The sequence below is a fragment of the Thermobia domestica genome, chromosome 10, assembly GCF_964235325.1.
Source record: "Thermobia domestica chromosome 10, izTheDome1.hap1.1, whole genome shotgun sequence".
Classification (NCBI taxonomy): Eukaryota; Metazoa; Arthropoda; class Insecta; order Zygentoma; family Lepismatidae; genus Thermobia; species Thermobia domestica.
Genome location: NC_137463.1, coordinates 39,491,495 through 39,510,244, shown reverse-complemented (window position 1 = coordinate 39,510,244; position 18,750 = coordinate 39,491,495). Strand labels below are relative to the sequence as shown.

Below are 18,750 nucleotides of genomic sequence, written 5' to 3'. Positions count from 1 at the left end.
CCATTTTCCATAATTAATAGGTTTTTAGTAGTTTGGTTTACCAAAAATTGCTTCATATATATATTTACTGTCAGTTTGTCTGTCCAGGAGACACAAACTCCCAAGAACTACTTGCTTGATTACCATAAATTTTGGCCAGGGTGTACAGGGTGAAAAGGTAGAAATTGAATTCGTCAATGTTCGATGATCCATTCAGTTGATCTCAAAGATACGGATATTCAAAAATCAATTCGTTAAATATTCCTACTGAGTAACAATGAATTTCATTCTTGTTTGGTAGGCTGTCCGCAGTGCTTGTGAAATTAGCAGGTTAGTATAATATTCAGGATATAAAAGTAAATTTGTCCATGGGGTTCAACGCGAAAAGTAGAACTAAATGACATTCTACTTGACAAATCTGAAGAGTTGAAATATTTTCTATTTTCAAATATTGATTCGTTTTAAAGTATTTCTAGATCTAGTTCAGCCTACGTTTAGTAAACTTTAGCTTGTAAAGGAGTTTGGTTTGTCAAATACTAGACCAAACTTCTTCATGTGATGTACAGTAGATTGTGACTCTGTTACTTGTTGAATATTTGTTTTTTTTTTTAACTTTTCGTTCTTTTCTACCATTATGAATCAATATTTGAATGTATTAATCTTTCTTTAAAATTATTATTAGGTCTTTCATTTATTGCGATATTTTCCAAGATTGTAATTTCGGTTTATAACCACATATTTTACCTTCTCTTTATATATTAATAATAGAATATACAGGGCGATTCAGAATTCCCAACATACCTTTTTTCTTCTTCCAAACAGACAAAATTACGGAAAATGCAACTTCCTCTGTATATTATTCAGATTAGGTAACCCACGTTTTTAGCGTGCTTCAAAATCAGGGGTAGCTTCTTGAAATTTACCTTTTATTTGGACATAAGAGATATTTTGCTGCGTGGCAGCTGATATACACTTCGTATTATAGTAAACACTTTCAGTTACTTTGAAGTTGTTTTAACTACTTTTTAATATCCTGTCATTCGTAGCTTTTTTTTTTCCTGTAAATTTTTTAGAATCTGTGCATAGCAACACACGATTTAAATTCAGCAAACAACAGAACACTGCGCGTCTTCTTCGCCATCTTGTAATAACTCATTACTTGTTACTGTTAAAATTCTGTCAATGCCAAATTTTTAAATTGCAGGTCCACTTTATATCTTATATCTTGTTTGATACAAGACTTCGTTAGGGGCGTCATTTCACACTTTGCTTGAGGGGGGCAAGAGCACCACTTACATAAGAATTTCACTTTTGTACTAGCATATTACTACACAATCTATTAAAGTATATGTATTCCTCAAACTCTTGGGGGGGGTGAATTGCCCCTTCCTGCCCCCGCTAAATGACGCCCCTGATCTTCGTCCAAAATTGCATCATTATATTCCAGTATAGGACATCGCTTAGGACAAATTTTGATTTCTGAAATTGAATACAGACCCAAAAATAAACTTATTTATACCTGTTAATTGCTAATATATTTCAATTTATTTCAACAGATCAGAGAAGATAATGGTGTTCAATACAACCCAATCTGGTGAAAACCCGATGACATGGGGAGAAGTTCTGAACACAGGACGGAAACATTTGTATGAAAATCCTCTCAGTGGTGCCATCTGGTTTCCTGACGGAAGCATCAAAAGCAACAAGTTCGTCCACTTGTTGTGTGTTGCCTTCTTCCATTTTCTTCCGGCATATTTCATTGATTTTATAGTTTCGCTCTTAGGAATGAAGCCATTGTAAGTATAATACTATATACGTATTAATTTTATATATATAGTTTAGAATTGTATTTATTTTTTCAGATTAGATATCACGTAAAACATATAGTGGTAGACGCAGATTGCCATAATGTTAAAATGCAAATCCTCAATTCACGAATCGTTAAACGGTTTGATATGTGAAGAATGAGATGTTGGTATATTTGTTTGATTAATTGATTAGAGTTTATCGTCAGGTTCAGCCGCGAGGCTGTATGAGACGTGGACGTACGGCTTAACACGGAATCCGAACCACCTTAGCTCCGTCCGAGAATTGAATATAGCTCTTCCGCCCCGAAGACGCGTTCACTCTGTAGCTGTATTTCATTGAAACATGTCTGTTAGTGGAGAAGTTATATGCGAAAACATTGTATTTACCATATAAGAATATAGTATAACAATTACACTAGTTTACAATGGACTAAAATACATTCTTATGTTGTTTCCAATCAACAGTTCATATGAAACAACCAAATTGTATTCAAATCTATACTTTAGTGAGAGAACACTTCTTTTTGAGTGAAAATGCTAAGACTGACGTGTTTTGATGCATTTAAGATGCAGCTTAACACTTTAAGGCAATTGATTTGATTAATTCATGATTCTGTCTGGTGTTATAAATTTGAGTAATTTCGGTTTATGATATATTGTAGGCCAAGTTAGAGATGTAGGATATTCTTTATGAGGAAATAGTTAATGCAGAATGCATCCAAAATCCCATTCAGTTTAAGGTTGATTATCAGGCAGATTTCAGAATACAGGACAAGGTAAAAAGAATTAAAACTGTGTTTACAAGTTTGCTGTATAGCACTGGGTATTTGCAAAATACCTGAAATTTACGTTAGACAGAAATTTCTTATTTTCAATCTATCTTGTTTATCTCATTGTGTTCTTCACTAAAGCCCTATAGATGTCAAAACTCGCGAGTTCCTGCGCTCAATGAGCACGAGTCCTATAAACAAAAGCGAGCCAGAGCCTGAGTTCTACTAAGCGCAAATTCCAGTGAATTTAATGGAAGGAAGCCAGAACCTAAATTCAAGTAAGCGCAAATTGCAATGAAGTTAATGGAACTGAGCCAGAACCTGACTTCAAGTAAGCGCAAAGTCGAATGAAGTTTATGAAAGCGAGCAAGAACTTGAGGTTCAAGTAAGCGCAAATTCCAGTGAAGTTGATGAAAGCGAGCCAAAGCCTGAGTTCAAGTAAGCGCAAATTTCAGTGAAGTTAATGAAAGCAGGCACAAGTGTGTACGTCTCTTATTGACTGTAACGAGCCTGAGCTCTTGTGAGCGCAAGTGTATGAGGTTAATGAGTGCAAGATCGTTGTTGAACGAGTCTCAGTGAGGAAAGTGAGCAAGAGTTCGTGCGAGTGTGAGCTAGCATGAGCTTCATTGAGATTAATGAGCGTGAACTTCATCAAGACACTGAGTCAGTCTCATTGAGGTTAGTCAGCGTGAACTTCATTGTGATTAGTGAGCATGAGTCTCATTGAGACTAGTGAGCATGAACCTCATTTATATTAATGAGTGCAAAACTTATTGAGATTAATGAGCGTGAGTCTCATTGAGATTTGTGAGCGCTAATCTTATTAAGCTTAGTGAACGTGAGCCTTGTTTAGGTTAATGAGCATGAGCTTCATTGATATTAATGAGCGTGATACTCATTGAAATTAATAAGTATGAACCTCATTGAGACTAGTGAGAGCAAGCGTTATTGATGTTAGTGAGCGCGAGCCTTATTAAGATTAATGAGCATAAGCCTCATTGAGATTAGTGAGTGTAAACCTGATTGAGATTAATGAGCGTGAGTCTCATTGGGATTAGTGAGTGTCTCTCATTGAGGTTAGTAAGCGTGAGATTCTTTAAGATTAGTAATGGCGAGCTTCATTGATACTAATGAGTAGGAAACTTATTGAGATTAATGAGTGCGAGCTCGTTGAGATTAGTGAGAGTAAGTCTCATTGAGATTTGTCAGCGCGAGTCTTAAGATAATGAGCGTGAGCTTCATTGAGATTAGTGTGCGTGAGCCTCATTAATATTAATGAGCGTTATCCTTATTGAGATTAATGAGCGTGAATATCATTGAGATTAGTGAGAGCTTGCTTTATTGATATTAGTGAGCTCAAACTTTATTGAAATTAATGAGCTCGAACATCATTGAGATTAATGAGCACGAGTCTTGTTGAGATTAATGAGCATAAATCTCCTTGAGATTAGTGAGAAAGAGGTTCACTGGGAATAGATGGCGAGCTCGAGTGGTTCCCGATTGCAGAATTCCCATCTCTGTTGAGACTACGCGCTCTTATATCACGTTGATGTAGGTAACATGATCCATCATCACTGACGCCACATCTGCTTCAAATTGGTTCATTAATTTTAAATATATAGAGCTTCCTCGTGGCTAAGCGGTTAGTGTACGCGCCCTTGGTGTGAGAGACCCGGGTTCGATTCTCGGCGGGAGCTCGTGTGGTTCGGATTCCGCGTTAATAAGTAGGTCCACGTCTCATATAGCCTTGCTGCTGAAAGAGACACTAAACTAAAATCAACTCAACTCAACAACTCATATAATAGTTTTTTCATATATTATATAATAGAATTAAATATATATAATAGATTTTTTATTTTTTTTATTTCAGCATGGTCAGAATCCAAAAACGAATCCAAGGAGGACTAGAAGTACTGCAATACTACACCACAAAAGAATGGCAATTTATGAACGAGAAATATCGACTATTGAGTGAAAAGTTATCTGAAGAAGATCGGGCTACTTTCTACACGAATATCAATGACATTGACTGGGATCCTTACATCAAGAACTTTGTTCTTGGCACAAGGCAGTATCTCTTGAAAGAGGATCCCAACACTCTGCCAAAAGCAAGGAGACACCATAGAATGTAAGTAAAACTTGTTTAAGTTAAAAGATTTTTTAGAAAATAGGGATGCATATTTGCAATTACAAGAGTAAGTAGTTATAAGGCTTCTGTTATCACGCTCTGACTACTTGGGACTTACTACGAAATAATATGGTAGAATAAGGTAAAATAGGTGCTAATTCAATATTGTGACGCAAAGGGAGAGGGGCTTTTTTAAAATTTGAAAAGCATTTGATAAAACAACGTCAGGAAACTCTCTCACGCCGCCATTGGATTCCTTAAGAATTTTCTTCTTAAGCAAAAATACTTATTCACAGGTTTCCGTTAGAGGTGGAAGAATTCGCCGATAAGACCCTGCTGTACGTTAAACTCAGAATTCCAACTTCCTTAATTTCAAAAAATAAACACATAACACTAACCTGCAAACTTAAGCTGAATAAAAAATGTTTAAAATATAATTGTTGATCTTTATGTATTTTGGTACGCTAATTTCAAAAATGACATTCAGTTTTCTGTATAAAAGAGAGTCATAACTGCAAGGAAAAACAGATTATATATTCTTACTCTATGAACATACTTTATGAAAAGTTTATCTTTCAGTTTTTAAATAAAACTCGAACAAATATGTTTAAAGATCCCATGTTGCCCTTTTGAGTGAAAAAAAAAAAACGTTCTTCGGCATTTTCTTTCGTAGACTGATTGCGGAAGCTCTCTCTGCAGCACCCAACAGTAATCTACTACCATGTTGACGTTCAATCTTCCCTGGTACCTTTGCTAGACATCTTTGCTACTTAATGGAATTCCTCTCCGTGCTCCACTTATTGCACCTAGATTATCCGAGTAGTCTAAATGTTAATTAAGGAAGTGCAGTGTTAAACTCATTGAGCATCCCAAATCTTTGAATTTTACTAACATGTTAAAATTCTACAATGGTCTTGAAGTTAGGATCCTTAAAGTTAGCAAGAAATTTGTGAACGACTTCTTTAAACGCATTCCAAGCCTTTTGCTTAGGTACGGCCATCCTATCATCAAACTTCTTATCTTTTCATTAGTTTTCTGATGTCTGGACCAAGAAATACGCCTTCTTTTAGTTTAGCCTCTGAGAATCCTGGAAACGTTTAAGCCAACTATCGAAAACTTTCTCCCTCTTTTGACAGAAATTTTATGAACTGTTTCATGACGCCAAGTTTAAAATGAAGAGGCGGGAGCAGGATTCTACAAGGATCAACTAAGCGTTTCCGTATTATATTTTTACCTCCAGGCTGTAGGGATGTTCAAAGTGGCCAAACTTTTTGGGTCCAGTGATGAGCTCTACTCCTGCTTCGCTTCCCATTCGCAGAGGAAGCATGGATATTTTGTGTAACTTGCCAGTTGTCTTAGAATCGTGGAAATAATTTTTAAATCGCCACATATGATCCAGCCATGTTCGTTTTTTGTACTTAAGTTTCGTGTGGATTACAGATAGATTTTCATCATTTTCTTTTAGAAACACACAGTGAGCACCTGGAACTGAGGTATATGTGCTGCTATTATGTAGCAACACTGCTTTAATGCTTCTTTGCGAGGAGTCGATGAACAGTCTCCAGTCCTTAACCTCATATGCTATATTCAACTTCTCCATCAATCCAGCGACTTTGCAAGAATATACTAGGTTTTCTTTTTCACAAAACTAAGGAATGAAATCTTTTTCTCTGTTTCTAAACCAAGAAATAGAAGTACCTGGTTCCAAAAGAATTTTTTTTCCTTCAGTCGAGAACCCAGTAGCTCTAAGCATTCCTTTGTAAGACCCAAATCCCTAACTAAAGCATTAAGTTCTACCTGCGAAAATGGCTCAGGCTTCATTGTTTCTTGTAATACCTTAAAACTCGTCTGTCTCTTGATCATCATTTTCCTCAGAACTTAAGTTGGTATCCTCTGTTTCTGGACGGGTTGGAGAAGGTATTTATAAACAATCCAAAACGGGGCGTCTTGCTAAAGGTAGATTTGGATAAACAATGTGCTTCTTAATTTTTTGTTGAACCCTTGTATGTTGAACAAACAAACAAAAAAAAAGTATGATTTCGGGGTTCTTTCCAGATCATATGCACACCAAAACGAAAATACTTAGTTGTGCCCTTAAACCACTTTGGAAGCTGTTCTACGCATGGATAACACACTTTGTGGGGGACCCAGGATTCATCTTGGTCACGTAGCTTTACAACAAAATAAGCGATATACGCTTTTTTCTTGACAAAAGTTTATTAAGTTCTGCTGATATTTTATCACTACACATTCTTCAGAAATGTAACAAAACGAATGTGGCCAATTATGAAAATTCCCTGGAGCCAATTAGACTACTTTACAAACACTATGGAGAGTTTATAGCGCACACCAACCACATAATAAATTAAAACAAAATCAATTCACCTGTAGCATAGATATACTTATAAACAAACTGATGTGTGAATCTTATAGTAAGAAATAGCGTTCTTTGTCATTAGAATTGCACAAAATTTAATTTAATAAAGAGTGGTACCTAAATTTGGCTTAACGAAAGTAAATTTAATTAGTAGGGAGTATATTGTATTTGTTTCGTATCCTTTATTTTGTAAATTTGGAATTTCATTATCAGTAGTCTTTTGACATCTAGTGAGAATGTTTTTAATGTGCTCTCTACACAGCATTCAGAGAAGGAGCCAAAGCGTATAGCAAGATGTGCGTTTTCTGAGAAAACCTTACGTGATAGAGCTTTTTTCGATTATTCCGTTGAAATCAGCACCTCTAAATCTATAAGAATCACTTACTAGTTTCCAAACACTTTTTCCATCACAGGCTAGTGTATTTAAGTAACTTTAAATAACATTTAATATTGAAATTTGTATAACAATAAGAGTCCTATAAATAAGCTTTGCCAAACAGTTTATTTATATAATAAACAAGTTCAACAACAACAAATTCAATGTTTACTTACTCGAACCATTTAATTTAATTAGAGGCTATATATATTTACGTTTATATAAATATATTTGCTGTATTTCAATCAAATTTTAATTTAGAAAAAAAAATACTCTTAATATTAGAACATATAGAAACAAATAGCACAGAAAATTAGTATATACGAATTTTCGCCGTGGTGGTGGGAATTTTCCAAAGTAACAATTCAATCATCAATGTCTAATATACTGTATTATAACTTTATAGCAGATCGGAAAAATGAAATAATCGGAAATGAGTATTATATTTGATCATTTCTAGTTGAACATAACATGATTTTGTAGATAAACAAAATACTTTAGTTGACTGATAAACGAAAGTTAATGACCATAAATTTATGATTTACTGTATTCAGAGAATTTAGGATCGACACATGTTACTATTGAGATAGATTTATCACAATTAATGATATTCAAAATTTTTAACATTTAGACATTTCCAAATTTAACTTGTTACAATGAAGACTATCATTGCTCGAGTTAGTTTTGTGATGTCTCAAGTTATTATTTGTTTATTAAAAAGAAAAGGGGAAGAATACGTTACTAATTACAGTAAAAGATTAGATTTCCATAGGTATAAAAATATAAATATACAAAAATATAAACATACATAGGTAAATTCATTTAATATAATAGTAATAGTATAAAATCTCATTTAGCACAATACGAAAGAAAAAAAAATAAATCGAAATTATGTAATGGAAATTGATGAAATCGGAATTTCCTACTACTATATTTTTGTTGAACTGAAATCGGAAGTTCAGATTTTCTATAACGGTTGTACAGTGCCCAATTTTTTCACTTTTATTATTTACAAAGGATGAATAAACATGTTAAATTTACATGACACTGGAAGACAATGACCTGATGGACACTTTCAGAACATCCTCAATGACGTGTCTCCATCCTTGTTAGATCACTTCTGGAAGTGTTTTTTACCGTGGAGTCCTGGTTATCCCTTTTCTCGGGCTAAATATAAAGCTGAAATCTAACTTTGTATCACCCGAGTACATCTACTGGAGTCATTGTACCTTCAATAATGTATTGAATACCTGAATGCCCCCCTAGTATTCAGTTTATTCGGTATTTGTAAGAAAGGAAAACGTATGCTCTTTTGTAATTTGCCTGCTTTCCGGTACTTCCTGGATAACATTTGTCATAAAATAACGTCCTTTCGTACAGTCCGCAGTAAAAAAAAACTTGCAACATGAGCATGTAAGTTCATTGTGAAACAACGAAGTCTTTTGCTCCAAAATAAGTGTGCAGGGGAGAACGCCGAGGTTTCTCCTGGCATGATTCGTGCCACTTAGACGTTATGTTGATTCCTGCGCTGTTAGGCGTAGTTTCACAATAAACTTATATGCTCATGCTGCAGGTTTTTTGCTGCGGATTGTACATTGTTTTCTCTTTTTTAACATTCTTCTTGTGAGTTGTCCAATACTGAAAAAAAGTATTAATAAATTTTAATGACATTTATCAACATATTGTTTATTTGAACTCAATCATTGAAAAATAATTAATTTTATTAAAATTAAAGTTTTTCTTTCTATTTCTTACGAGTTAATTGCACTATCTATTAAACTGTGCGAGGACTAAGTACTTTCTGTTTCTAAAAATACACAAAACAATGCAATTAAAGAAAGAGAATCAAACTAAAGAAGATTGTAAATAGTATTAAACAAGGATATGAAACAGAACGTGTAAAACTATTGATGTCAAGATATACCATGTATGTAAAGAAAAAACAAATCCATCTGATTCTATATTTTTAAATGACGCACTCTCGTACAATATGCATAGTATACTGTAATCTAGTACAATATATCAATGGCGATTTTTTTTAATGCTAAAATTTTTTCTGGACTTTTTGGTATGATTTAGTATCTTGTTTCCCTGTTACTAAATCCCACGTTAAAATGTATATGTTGTAGAAATTTGTATTCTTAAACATTTCGTTTACAACATTGCGTAAGAAAATACATAATACATAAATATCCTTCTGTAATGGATTTTATTTCGTAGGTATGTTGCCATATAAGTGATTTATTATCAGTAGTTATATTGGTATTAAATTATTTGTTCGTTTGTAGTTTGAGTCTTATTTCAGTACCGAGACTACAGGGGTGGATCTACAGTTTAAAGTAAGATGCAAACCACATGAGTCTACATCGGAAGTTGAACTCGTGCATATGGAAATTCTATTTAGCCAGAATTGAGTAGGGCTATTTGCCACTTGTCTCGAATTGGGCAGAACATCCCGAATTTTAAGAAAATTTTGAGTGTTCCGAATTAAGTTTAAGAGAGACATATTATATGGCGGGTGTTGGAAATATCAAAATCACCGCCAATTCTTTGACTAGTTTAATGGTGTACCGCCAACAAGATAAAGTTAGGATTTTTTCTGCTTCGCGTGTTTTTGGTTTAAATTTTCATTCATGTACGCCATATGTGTATTTCTTTGTATTATTCTTAACAAATAGTTCTATGTACAAATTGGAGTACGAAAAACCTATGATCTGCACATGTTCGTCAAATGTGTCCCGCTGTAGGCTTACCAAAAACTATCAACCCTATAAGTAAGCCTTGCTATTATTTTTTATTACCATTATAAATTGTACTGGTAATCTATAAATTAATTTGTGATTATCATTTCTCTTTCTGTTTCCAGACTTTATTGGGTGCACATCACAACAACGGCCATATTTTATATGCTGTTAGCGTGGCTGATTTACTCGTGGTCTGGACCTGTATTCGATGCTTTGCACGTGATGTTGGACTCCTTCTCCGCCAGTGTGTTTTCTGTTCCAATAGTGCGAGTGTTAGCTGAAACAGATCAAGAAGCCAGAGTGGTTTAATTGTGTTTAAAGAAGAATAAGAACAATATCTTTGTAAAGACCATTTTTTAAACGAAAATAATTCCTCTCGTTTTTATAGAGAGAATATGAATGTTCCTTCTACTATAGGTATTAGAATAGTCACTATGTTATTACATAGTGTATTATAGTGAAAATGCAGGACGTTAAGTGTGAACTTATTAATTTTAAAATTTACATTTAGAATAGTTTTAGACTTCCAAGTTATGATAGTAACGTATCAGTTGCAAAGTCTTATAGAATGTCCATCTGTCTGTCTGTGGACAGGTATCAGAGATAAATGGTAGGATATAGTGAGACTTAAGGATCAATGCCAAGGATAGGTTCAGTCTCCGCCCATATTTATCTATTGAAACCAGGAGTGCCAGAAATCTACTAAACATTTTCTAAATCGTAATATCGTTTTTCACACATTAATCATTTTTACCATGTAGTATTTAGATACGCATATACGTTGACATTTAATATATCCGGTCATCAATACTCTAATTGTTTTAGATTTTGCAGCATGAGTGCATTTTCAAGTTTTCCGCGTTAGCTCGATATTGTTTTCTGGAGACACCGTTTGTGTTTTGATGGCGCCGTAGTCGGTAATCAGTTGGGATAATTGCTTGCACCTGCTAACAGGCAATTCTGCTCATTCCTTCACATTTTATCATCAATTTTCTGTTAAATATATGCAGTACATATAACCATCCCCAAATCCGGCACTTATCACGTGCAGTGATTGCCGGAATTTTAAATGCCAACTTGTATTAACCAGATATGTTTCATCAAGTGAATGTGGAGTGATATCTTTAAATATAAACCCTGGAATATTATCGTATTGATTTCGCTTTATATTGTTAGTCTTGAATGTAAAATGGTGCCATTGTAGTGTCTATGGATTACATTAAATTTGATGAAGTTAAGTCATCTCATAGCTGTGTACTCACCCTAGAAAGTCTATCGTTCCTTCCGAATATTTTATTTATATAATATATGTGTGCGTGTAGTGTGTTCACATTTAGGTTTCTAGGTTTTTCAAGTATATATCACTTATCTATCGTACATACCCTTAGTAAATATAAATCTTAGCAACTCTCAAACAAAATCCTGGATAGACCATTGGTATTTTGTACACAGAAAGAAAACATTGTACTGAAAAATTTGTGTGTTTTGTATAATTTTCGACGATATGATACTTTGTATGCCATTATTATTTAATTACTCTTATAGAGTGTGTGTTTGTTAGTGTATTATGTATATTTGAGTTTGTTGTTCACTAGCACAATTTAGAAAGAAAAACTATGCGCTTCTTTATGAGAATCTTTTTTGTCTATGTGCCTTAAATGTATTGAGCTGTGGAACCAAATCGAAATAACTACATTTCGTGCTGAGGGAAATTCGCCCTTATGGAAACATTGACAATTTAACATGGGTTGCTGCCAAAAGCAAATATTATATAATAAAATGGTTTGCCTTTGTTATTCCAATAATAATTACACTCAGTGATATTATTATTATTATTATTTGATATATCTGATACCAGATTACGCTCGCTACATTTTCGCCAAATTCTTTGTTTAAGCGTGAAATCATTTGCGCGTGGTGTGTTTCACTCCGAACCTTATGCCACAACAAACTGAGTGTAAAATTTCACGAGTCATATGAAGCCTATTTCTCAAAAATAGCATTTCTTATCATGTAATCACTGTTTCCATAAGGGTCAATTTCCTACAGCACGATTTAGTTTGGTCTGGTTTCAGACAGCGCAATTTATTGATATAATCCATTTATTTTATTTAGTCTTGTTTGTTGATTATTTTCTGTTAATTATGAGAAGATTTTATGGTCTTATATAGATTTTTTCTTAATATAAAATTTAAAACAGTCATTTCATATAGTTTACAAAACTTATTACATATTATTATGCAATATAATGGATCATGGAAAAGTAAACATAATATTATTAATTTAAATACATATACATCAAAAAAGATAATATTTTTCTTTACAAAAATAAATTGTGAAAATTTTTGTGTCATGATTTCAACAGTTTTATGATATATACAATAATTTACTATTTACTGTGGTATTTCTCAACCTGGGGCGTCGTGAAAAAAAGTGAAAAGATAAATGTATAAGTGAGCATATAACAACAGAAAATTCTTTAAAATTTATTTTGATAGACATATTTTTGTCTCCGTACTTATACAACAAAGAATTTTAAACAAATAAATCATCGTTTAAAAACAATTGCAAGAATAAGGATAAAATACAAATACAACAAGAAATGCACATTAAAATACAATTCAAAATTAAAATTCGTACGAAATTTGAGCCTGGTTTGATTGGGCAAGTTCGACAAATGTCCGGTTGAATTTTCATGGCTCACATTATCAAATCATTTTCAACTGACGAGACATAGGCACCAATAATCAAGGAGATTATTACAAACCGGAAATTACTTATGTCTATCTCTGGGAAGAGGATTTGATAACAAGATGGTCGTGGTATGAAATAGGTTGAGAAATCCTGATTCACTCTATGAAAAAATAATTGAGTTTTGAACAAACAAAAGAAATTAAAAAAGAAAACAAGATACGAATTATTCAACATTGATTTTTCGAGTAGAACTTCAGTTATATTCTATATGTCAGGAAGTTTTATGTCGTATTTATATTAATGGACATGTATTAATGAATACCTGCTGTAGGTAATATATAGTCATTAATCAGTTCTCTTGTAGATAATATTTCTAAACCTAAATTTTAATATATTTGTCCAGTTGCCAATTTTTCAAGTTTTTCACATGATGTTAAAACAGAAGAAAGTAACTGACCATTTGTCGTGTGGTTTTAAAACACAAGACAAAAGAGATGACTGTTTGCCATATGGTTTTAAAACACAACAAAAGAGCTGACAGAATGTCATATGTTTGTAAAACACAAGAAAAAAGAGCTGACCATTTGCCATATAGTTTTAAAACAGAAAAAAAGAGCTTTCAGTATGCCATAAATGTTTTTAAAACACAAAGAGACTAGAGATGGTCATCCTTCAAGTCCAACTTAGTCTTTCTTGATAATTGGGCAAGAACTCACTTTAGGACAAACCACAGAACATACCCACATTCAGTGTAGATTATTGTTTTTAATTAAAATCACAAACATTGACAAAGTGACACAATGGTTAAAATCTGTACAAAGTATTCCTGTGTTTGGTGTTCAATGTTTTAATAGTTTTAATATGGCACGAATTGTAATTCGCTATTTTCATATTGTTCATATAAAGTTCGTTACATATTCCTTTAAACTACCTTCTAAGAGATAATAGGAGTGCAAACTTATTCTACGAAACCTTCAGATTCAAAGGAAAATGATTTCCTATTTTTCAAGAGATAAAAACATACAAATCAGCTTAAAATAGCAGTCTTGGTGGGAATACACATTTTATAATAAGGAAAGGAAACAAAATTTTTCGAAGCCGGTGTCATATACGGAATATTACCAAGGGGAAGGGAGTTCAAATATACAAACTAATATTGTTTCAAAATGTGCCAATTTTGTGTGCATATCTTAGTATAATAAATGTTTATTTTTCCGTAATATATTGTTCAAGGTAGTGGGTTAAAACTCTAAACTCCCTTCTGTATATACCACTGTTCGTGGTGTTATTCATTTCATTTGTATCACTAAAAATATTCATTCTTATAATCAGGGTAGGATTTTAATTTTGGGTAGGCCCGCTCTGTATTCATTAATGATAGTAGGAAATGACTTTTACAGTAGTGGTTGATGCTATTTGTTAAATTATTATCTACTATTAATATAAATAGTGGAAAACATATTTACTCTTTATTGTATCTTTTAGCGTTTATATATTTTTCAAAATTTTTGGGTGGGCTCGTGCCTACCCCGGCCTACCCGCTAAAGCCACCACTGATTATAATCATTATTCATCATCACCATCGATTCGTCCTTTCTGAAAGTTCTCTTATTACAAATTGAAAAGCCTTTATGTACTATTGTTTTCAACTAGCTCCGTCTGGTGTAGGATTCCGAATCTGACCACCGTACATTCTTTCCACTAGTTGTTACTGTCATTAGTAAAATTAATTGAGCCGCACAATATGATGCTTGCCCAATCAATGTATAAATTGGAGGAAGACATTACCTTGTTCGCTTCTGTCCAATATATAAAGATGACAAACGCAGAAGAAAGAAAGAAAAGCATCTTCGGAGGGTGATCAGTTTAAAAGGGTGACCAGCTTAAAGTTCACGGTATTTATCAAAATTTTCTACATAACAATTTGAAACTATATATGTATATACCAGTACGAGTATATTTAAAACTTCGTAAGTATTTCTGATTTTCAAAAATACCAAACAAAATTTTGCAACATAATAAACAAGTATTAAATTTGCTTATACTAAACTTGTTGTAAGTTTTCATACAGTATTGTTTTGAAAACCAGTATTAAAAGACTCGTCGAGAAAGTCTCGATATTATTAATATTATTATTAAAATATATTGTAAGTTTAGATGTATTTAATGGTGCTATATCAGTCATAATTTTTACTTTTGTATATAAGAAAAGTATTTAAACAAATATTTCTTTTCTATTATACATACACACACATTTTGTTTGTTTTTTGAAAGTGTATACAACATTATCATTATTATTATTTTGTAGTATAGAATTAACAAAATAATTTTTGATGTGAAGATACGTACATATAAAACCAGTCATTTTAATTCTCAAGGCAGACAAGTTTTGTTGCTTGTTTAGCAATTGTGAAAAGACATTTTGTAATTTTATTTGCCAAATAAACATTTCAATAAAATGTTACGTGACACTGATCATATGTATTGTTATTTATTTACAAAGTAATAAAGTATATATATTCGTAGGTATGTTAACATATTTACGATGAAAAGTTTATGCATAATTAATTATTCTAATATAGTTTTGTTATAGTTCTTTACCTCCTATGATGGCTGTTTGTCTACTCAATAAAAGGGTTTAAAACTTAATGACGGGGAAATAGATTACCATTCTGTTTATCAATATGTTATGATAGGACTTACATACAATGTACAATGCATTCGATAGGAGATTCAATTTTTAAGGAAAAATTAGAAAACGTATTGCAATTGTGTATAGCTTAAGGTTATAAATGCATTTAAAATATCCATTACAAAAAATGTTAACATATTTTGAATTGTGTATATGCAAAGACATCATATCCTTCGTAATGCATCATTTTTGAACATCATACAGAACGTACGAAAAAATCGAGAAATTATTGTATCATCATAAGGACAAAAAGTATACATTTTTAAAATCTTGTTCTAACTGATACACTTTCTATTTCAAATTAACGGAATTACCTCTCGTAACGAACTCTTGTGAATCGTATATCTTGTGCTTTTTCAGCTGGGCATAATGTCACGCTTAAAAACAATTTATATTCTAGTATTTTAAAAGCTTGAGGGAAAAAATTAATTTCCTCCTACGATTGGTTGAGGTGAAGATAGCTGGTCATAAACACAGGTTTATAAATTCATGTTACTTATCATTATTATTAAGCAATTTAATAATGTTTAAAATAAGAATAATGTAGTGGAATGTTGTACCCAATTGGTTGACTAAGTGGCCAACTCGTGTTATTTTAGTGTCCATGTTACCTTGTTTTCAAACTGATGAGATACGTGTATGATGTGAGAACAATTGCAAAACTGCAGAGGTTTCTAGCTAGACGCCTGCAGGGACGTGGATTTAGGACTAAATACAGAGAAAGCTAAATATATGAAAATTTGTCGTGGCCGTAATACTGCAAATTATTGATATGTTAAAATATCAGGTAATAATTACTTTCGACAAAGTGAACACTTTTCAAACATTAATAGGCTAAAGCCATATCCATGAAGAAATTAAATGTTGGCTGAAAGTTGAGAATTCGTGTCATTATTCATTTCAATCTCTTTAATCTTCGTGAATTCTGTCGAAGAATTTGAAGCTTCTAATCTATATATAGCTGCGAAACATAGTTGCTTACTCTCTGGGAAGAAAGCAGATTGAAATCATTTGAATATAAAATCCTGAGACAAATCTTCAGATCCAAGAGAGGCAGGATTGAGGAATGGTAGAAACTTCATAACGAGGATAATTATAATAATTTATATCGTTCCTGCATAATTTATATCGTTTGTGCAACATTTGGCAGATTATATAGATAGAATGGAAGGAAGTTGTAATGCTTTTAAAATTTAACTGGAAAGCCAATCGGAAAAGGATCACTAGAAAGAGGTAGGCAGATGAGAGGAATCTCGTAGAAATAGGAGTACAGAGGTTGTGTCCGATCTATGGTGGCGAAATTAGACACATTCTGCAACACCACGAAACGGGAAGAGAAGTAAGCTGCAAGTCATGTTGGCATGAGATCATTGACTGTGCGTGACAGGTGTGATAAATGCATGTCGGGACAAATGCCGCCGAAAATATGTGCTTATTGGGAGGGCTACATAACTTCGCTTTCCAACGTGGACTACAGTAATAGTGCCGCTATCAAACTGTGCAGGGAGCGTGGATTCACTGTGTCCAAAAATGGCATATCTCGGATGTTGAAAGGGGCAGGTAAGGCGAGGCTATGACATTACCCAAAGAGAATCAGTTTTGCTCTTGTTATCCTTCATGTTGAATTTGCAGCTCGGTAGCTGTTGCATACGGTTTACATCTGTCTAATATATTCTTTCTCAATGTCTGCCAACATTGAGATATCGTCCACAAATCTAAGCGTGTGTATTTTCTGTCCATCAACAGTTATTCGTATGTATTGAATGGCCTTGATTTCTTTTATTGCTTCTTCAATATGGAGATTAAACAAAATTGGTGACGATGAGCATCCTTGTCTAACTCCTTTCTGAATAGCTGCTTCTCTTCTCTCTCCTTCTACCTCAATTGTTGCCTTCTGTTCTTTGTACAGGTTGTGAATATTTATACATATTGTTCGTTCCTTATAGTTTATTCCTGCTTCATTTAGAATTTTGAACATTTTGTTCCATTCTACATTATCAAATGCTTTTTCCAGAGCCACAAATGTTACGTAATTTTCCCACTCGAATTCTTTCTTCTAGAAATCCTCTTAATGTAAGGATTGCTTCCTTTGTTCCAGTTTTTTTTTTTTTTTTAAATCCAAACTGGTCATCTGCTAATACTCCTTCTATCTTGAATTTCGATCTTCCATAGATTTTCATTGTCAAAATTTTTTAAGCATAATAAGCAAAGCTTATCGTTCTGTGATTCTCGCATTTCTCACCACCTACTGCTTTTGGTATTTCCACTATCTTGGTAGTCTGGAAGTCTGTAGGCACCTACTCTTTTTCATAAACGTTGTTGGTAAATTTATAGAATTTGTCATGAACTTCCTGTCCTGCACTTTGTAAGATTTCTGTTAGTATCTCATCTACACCTGGAGTTTTTCCATAGTTTAGGCCTTATAATGATCTGTCGTACCCGGATCTAAGTGTGAATTCTCTCCTTGCCTCTTCTTCTACTTCCTCCATGTTTTCTAATTCTTCTAATGGCTTGTCGCTTCCATAGAGCCTTTCTCGATACTCTTTCCATATTTTCACTATATCACCAACTTCAGTTATGGATCTTCCTTCTTTTTCTTTTAGTGTATTGGTCGTTGGTGTCCGTGGATTGAAGTTCATCTTAATTTTCTTACAACCCCCATCTACTCTTCCTGTGTTCATATCCTTTGCTATTTCCTCACATTATTGTCTTATCCACTCCTCCTTGGTAAATCTGCATTTACGAATGACCTGATTTCTTATTCTTTTACACTCCACCTTAGCCACACTGTTGTTGGTATTCTTCAGTTCCCTTCTCCCATCCATTAAGTCTAGAATTTCGTTGGTGATCCATAATTTCCTTGCTATCTTTTCTTCATGACCTAATATTAGAGATGCAAAAAAGCCGGCTTTTTTGAATCGATGGTTTTTTTCACATAAAAAGCCGGCTTTTTTGGGAAAAAAACGAGAATTTTGGAAATTTTGGCTTTTTTCATTATCATGATTTTTCTGTCTAAATAGCTTTCTTATAGTATATTCTATAGTTAGATAAGAATTCCATGACCTAAATCCCATATTTCGCTCTAAAATTCACCAGCAAGATGGATGGAGCACATGTTTTACGAATTAAAGCTAACATGAAGAATGTAATATTTCAGGGCAATTTTAAAGGCTATTTAACTT

At 33.2% G+C, this 18,750-nt stretch overlaps 1 protein-coding gene across 3 annotated transcripts in view; it reads left to right on the top strand.

Annotated features, from left to right (window-relative positions):
* LOC145662457 (putative fatty acyl-CoA reductase CG5065) overlaps positions 1-15,343 on the top strand; it is a 139,504-nt gene extending 124,161 nt beyond the window's left edge. For 2 of the 3 annotated variants that reach the window (XM_081728052.1, XM_081728051.1), the window contains exons 7-9: positions 1,536-1,775; positions 4,428-4,685; positions 10,305-15,343. In XM_081728052.1, the coding sequence (XP_081584178.1) occupies positions 1,536-1,775; positions 4,428-4,685; positions 10,305-10,491 (685 nt within the window). In that variant the 3' untranslated portion in view covers positions 10,492-15,343. Of the gene's footprint in view, positions 1-1,535; positions 1,776-4,427; positions 4,690-10,304 lie in introns of those variants that run through there. The other variant, XM_081728053.1, reaches the window with a different exon arrangement.
* Positions 15,344-18,750: the final 3,407 nt, after the last annotated feature.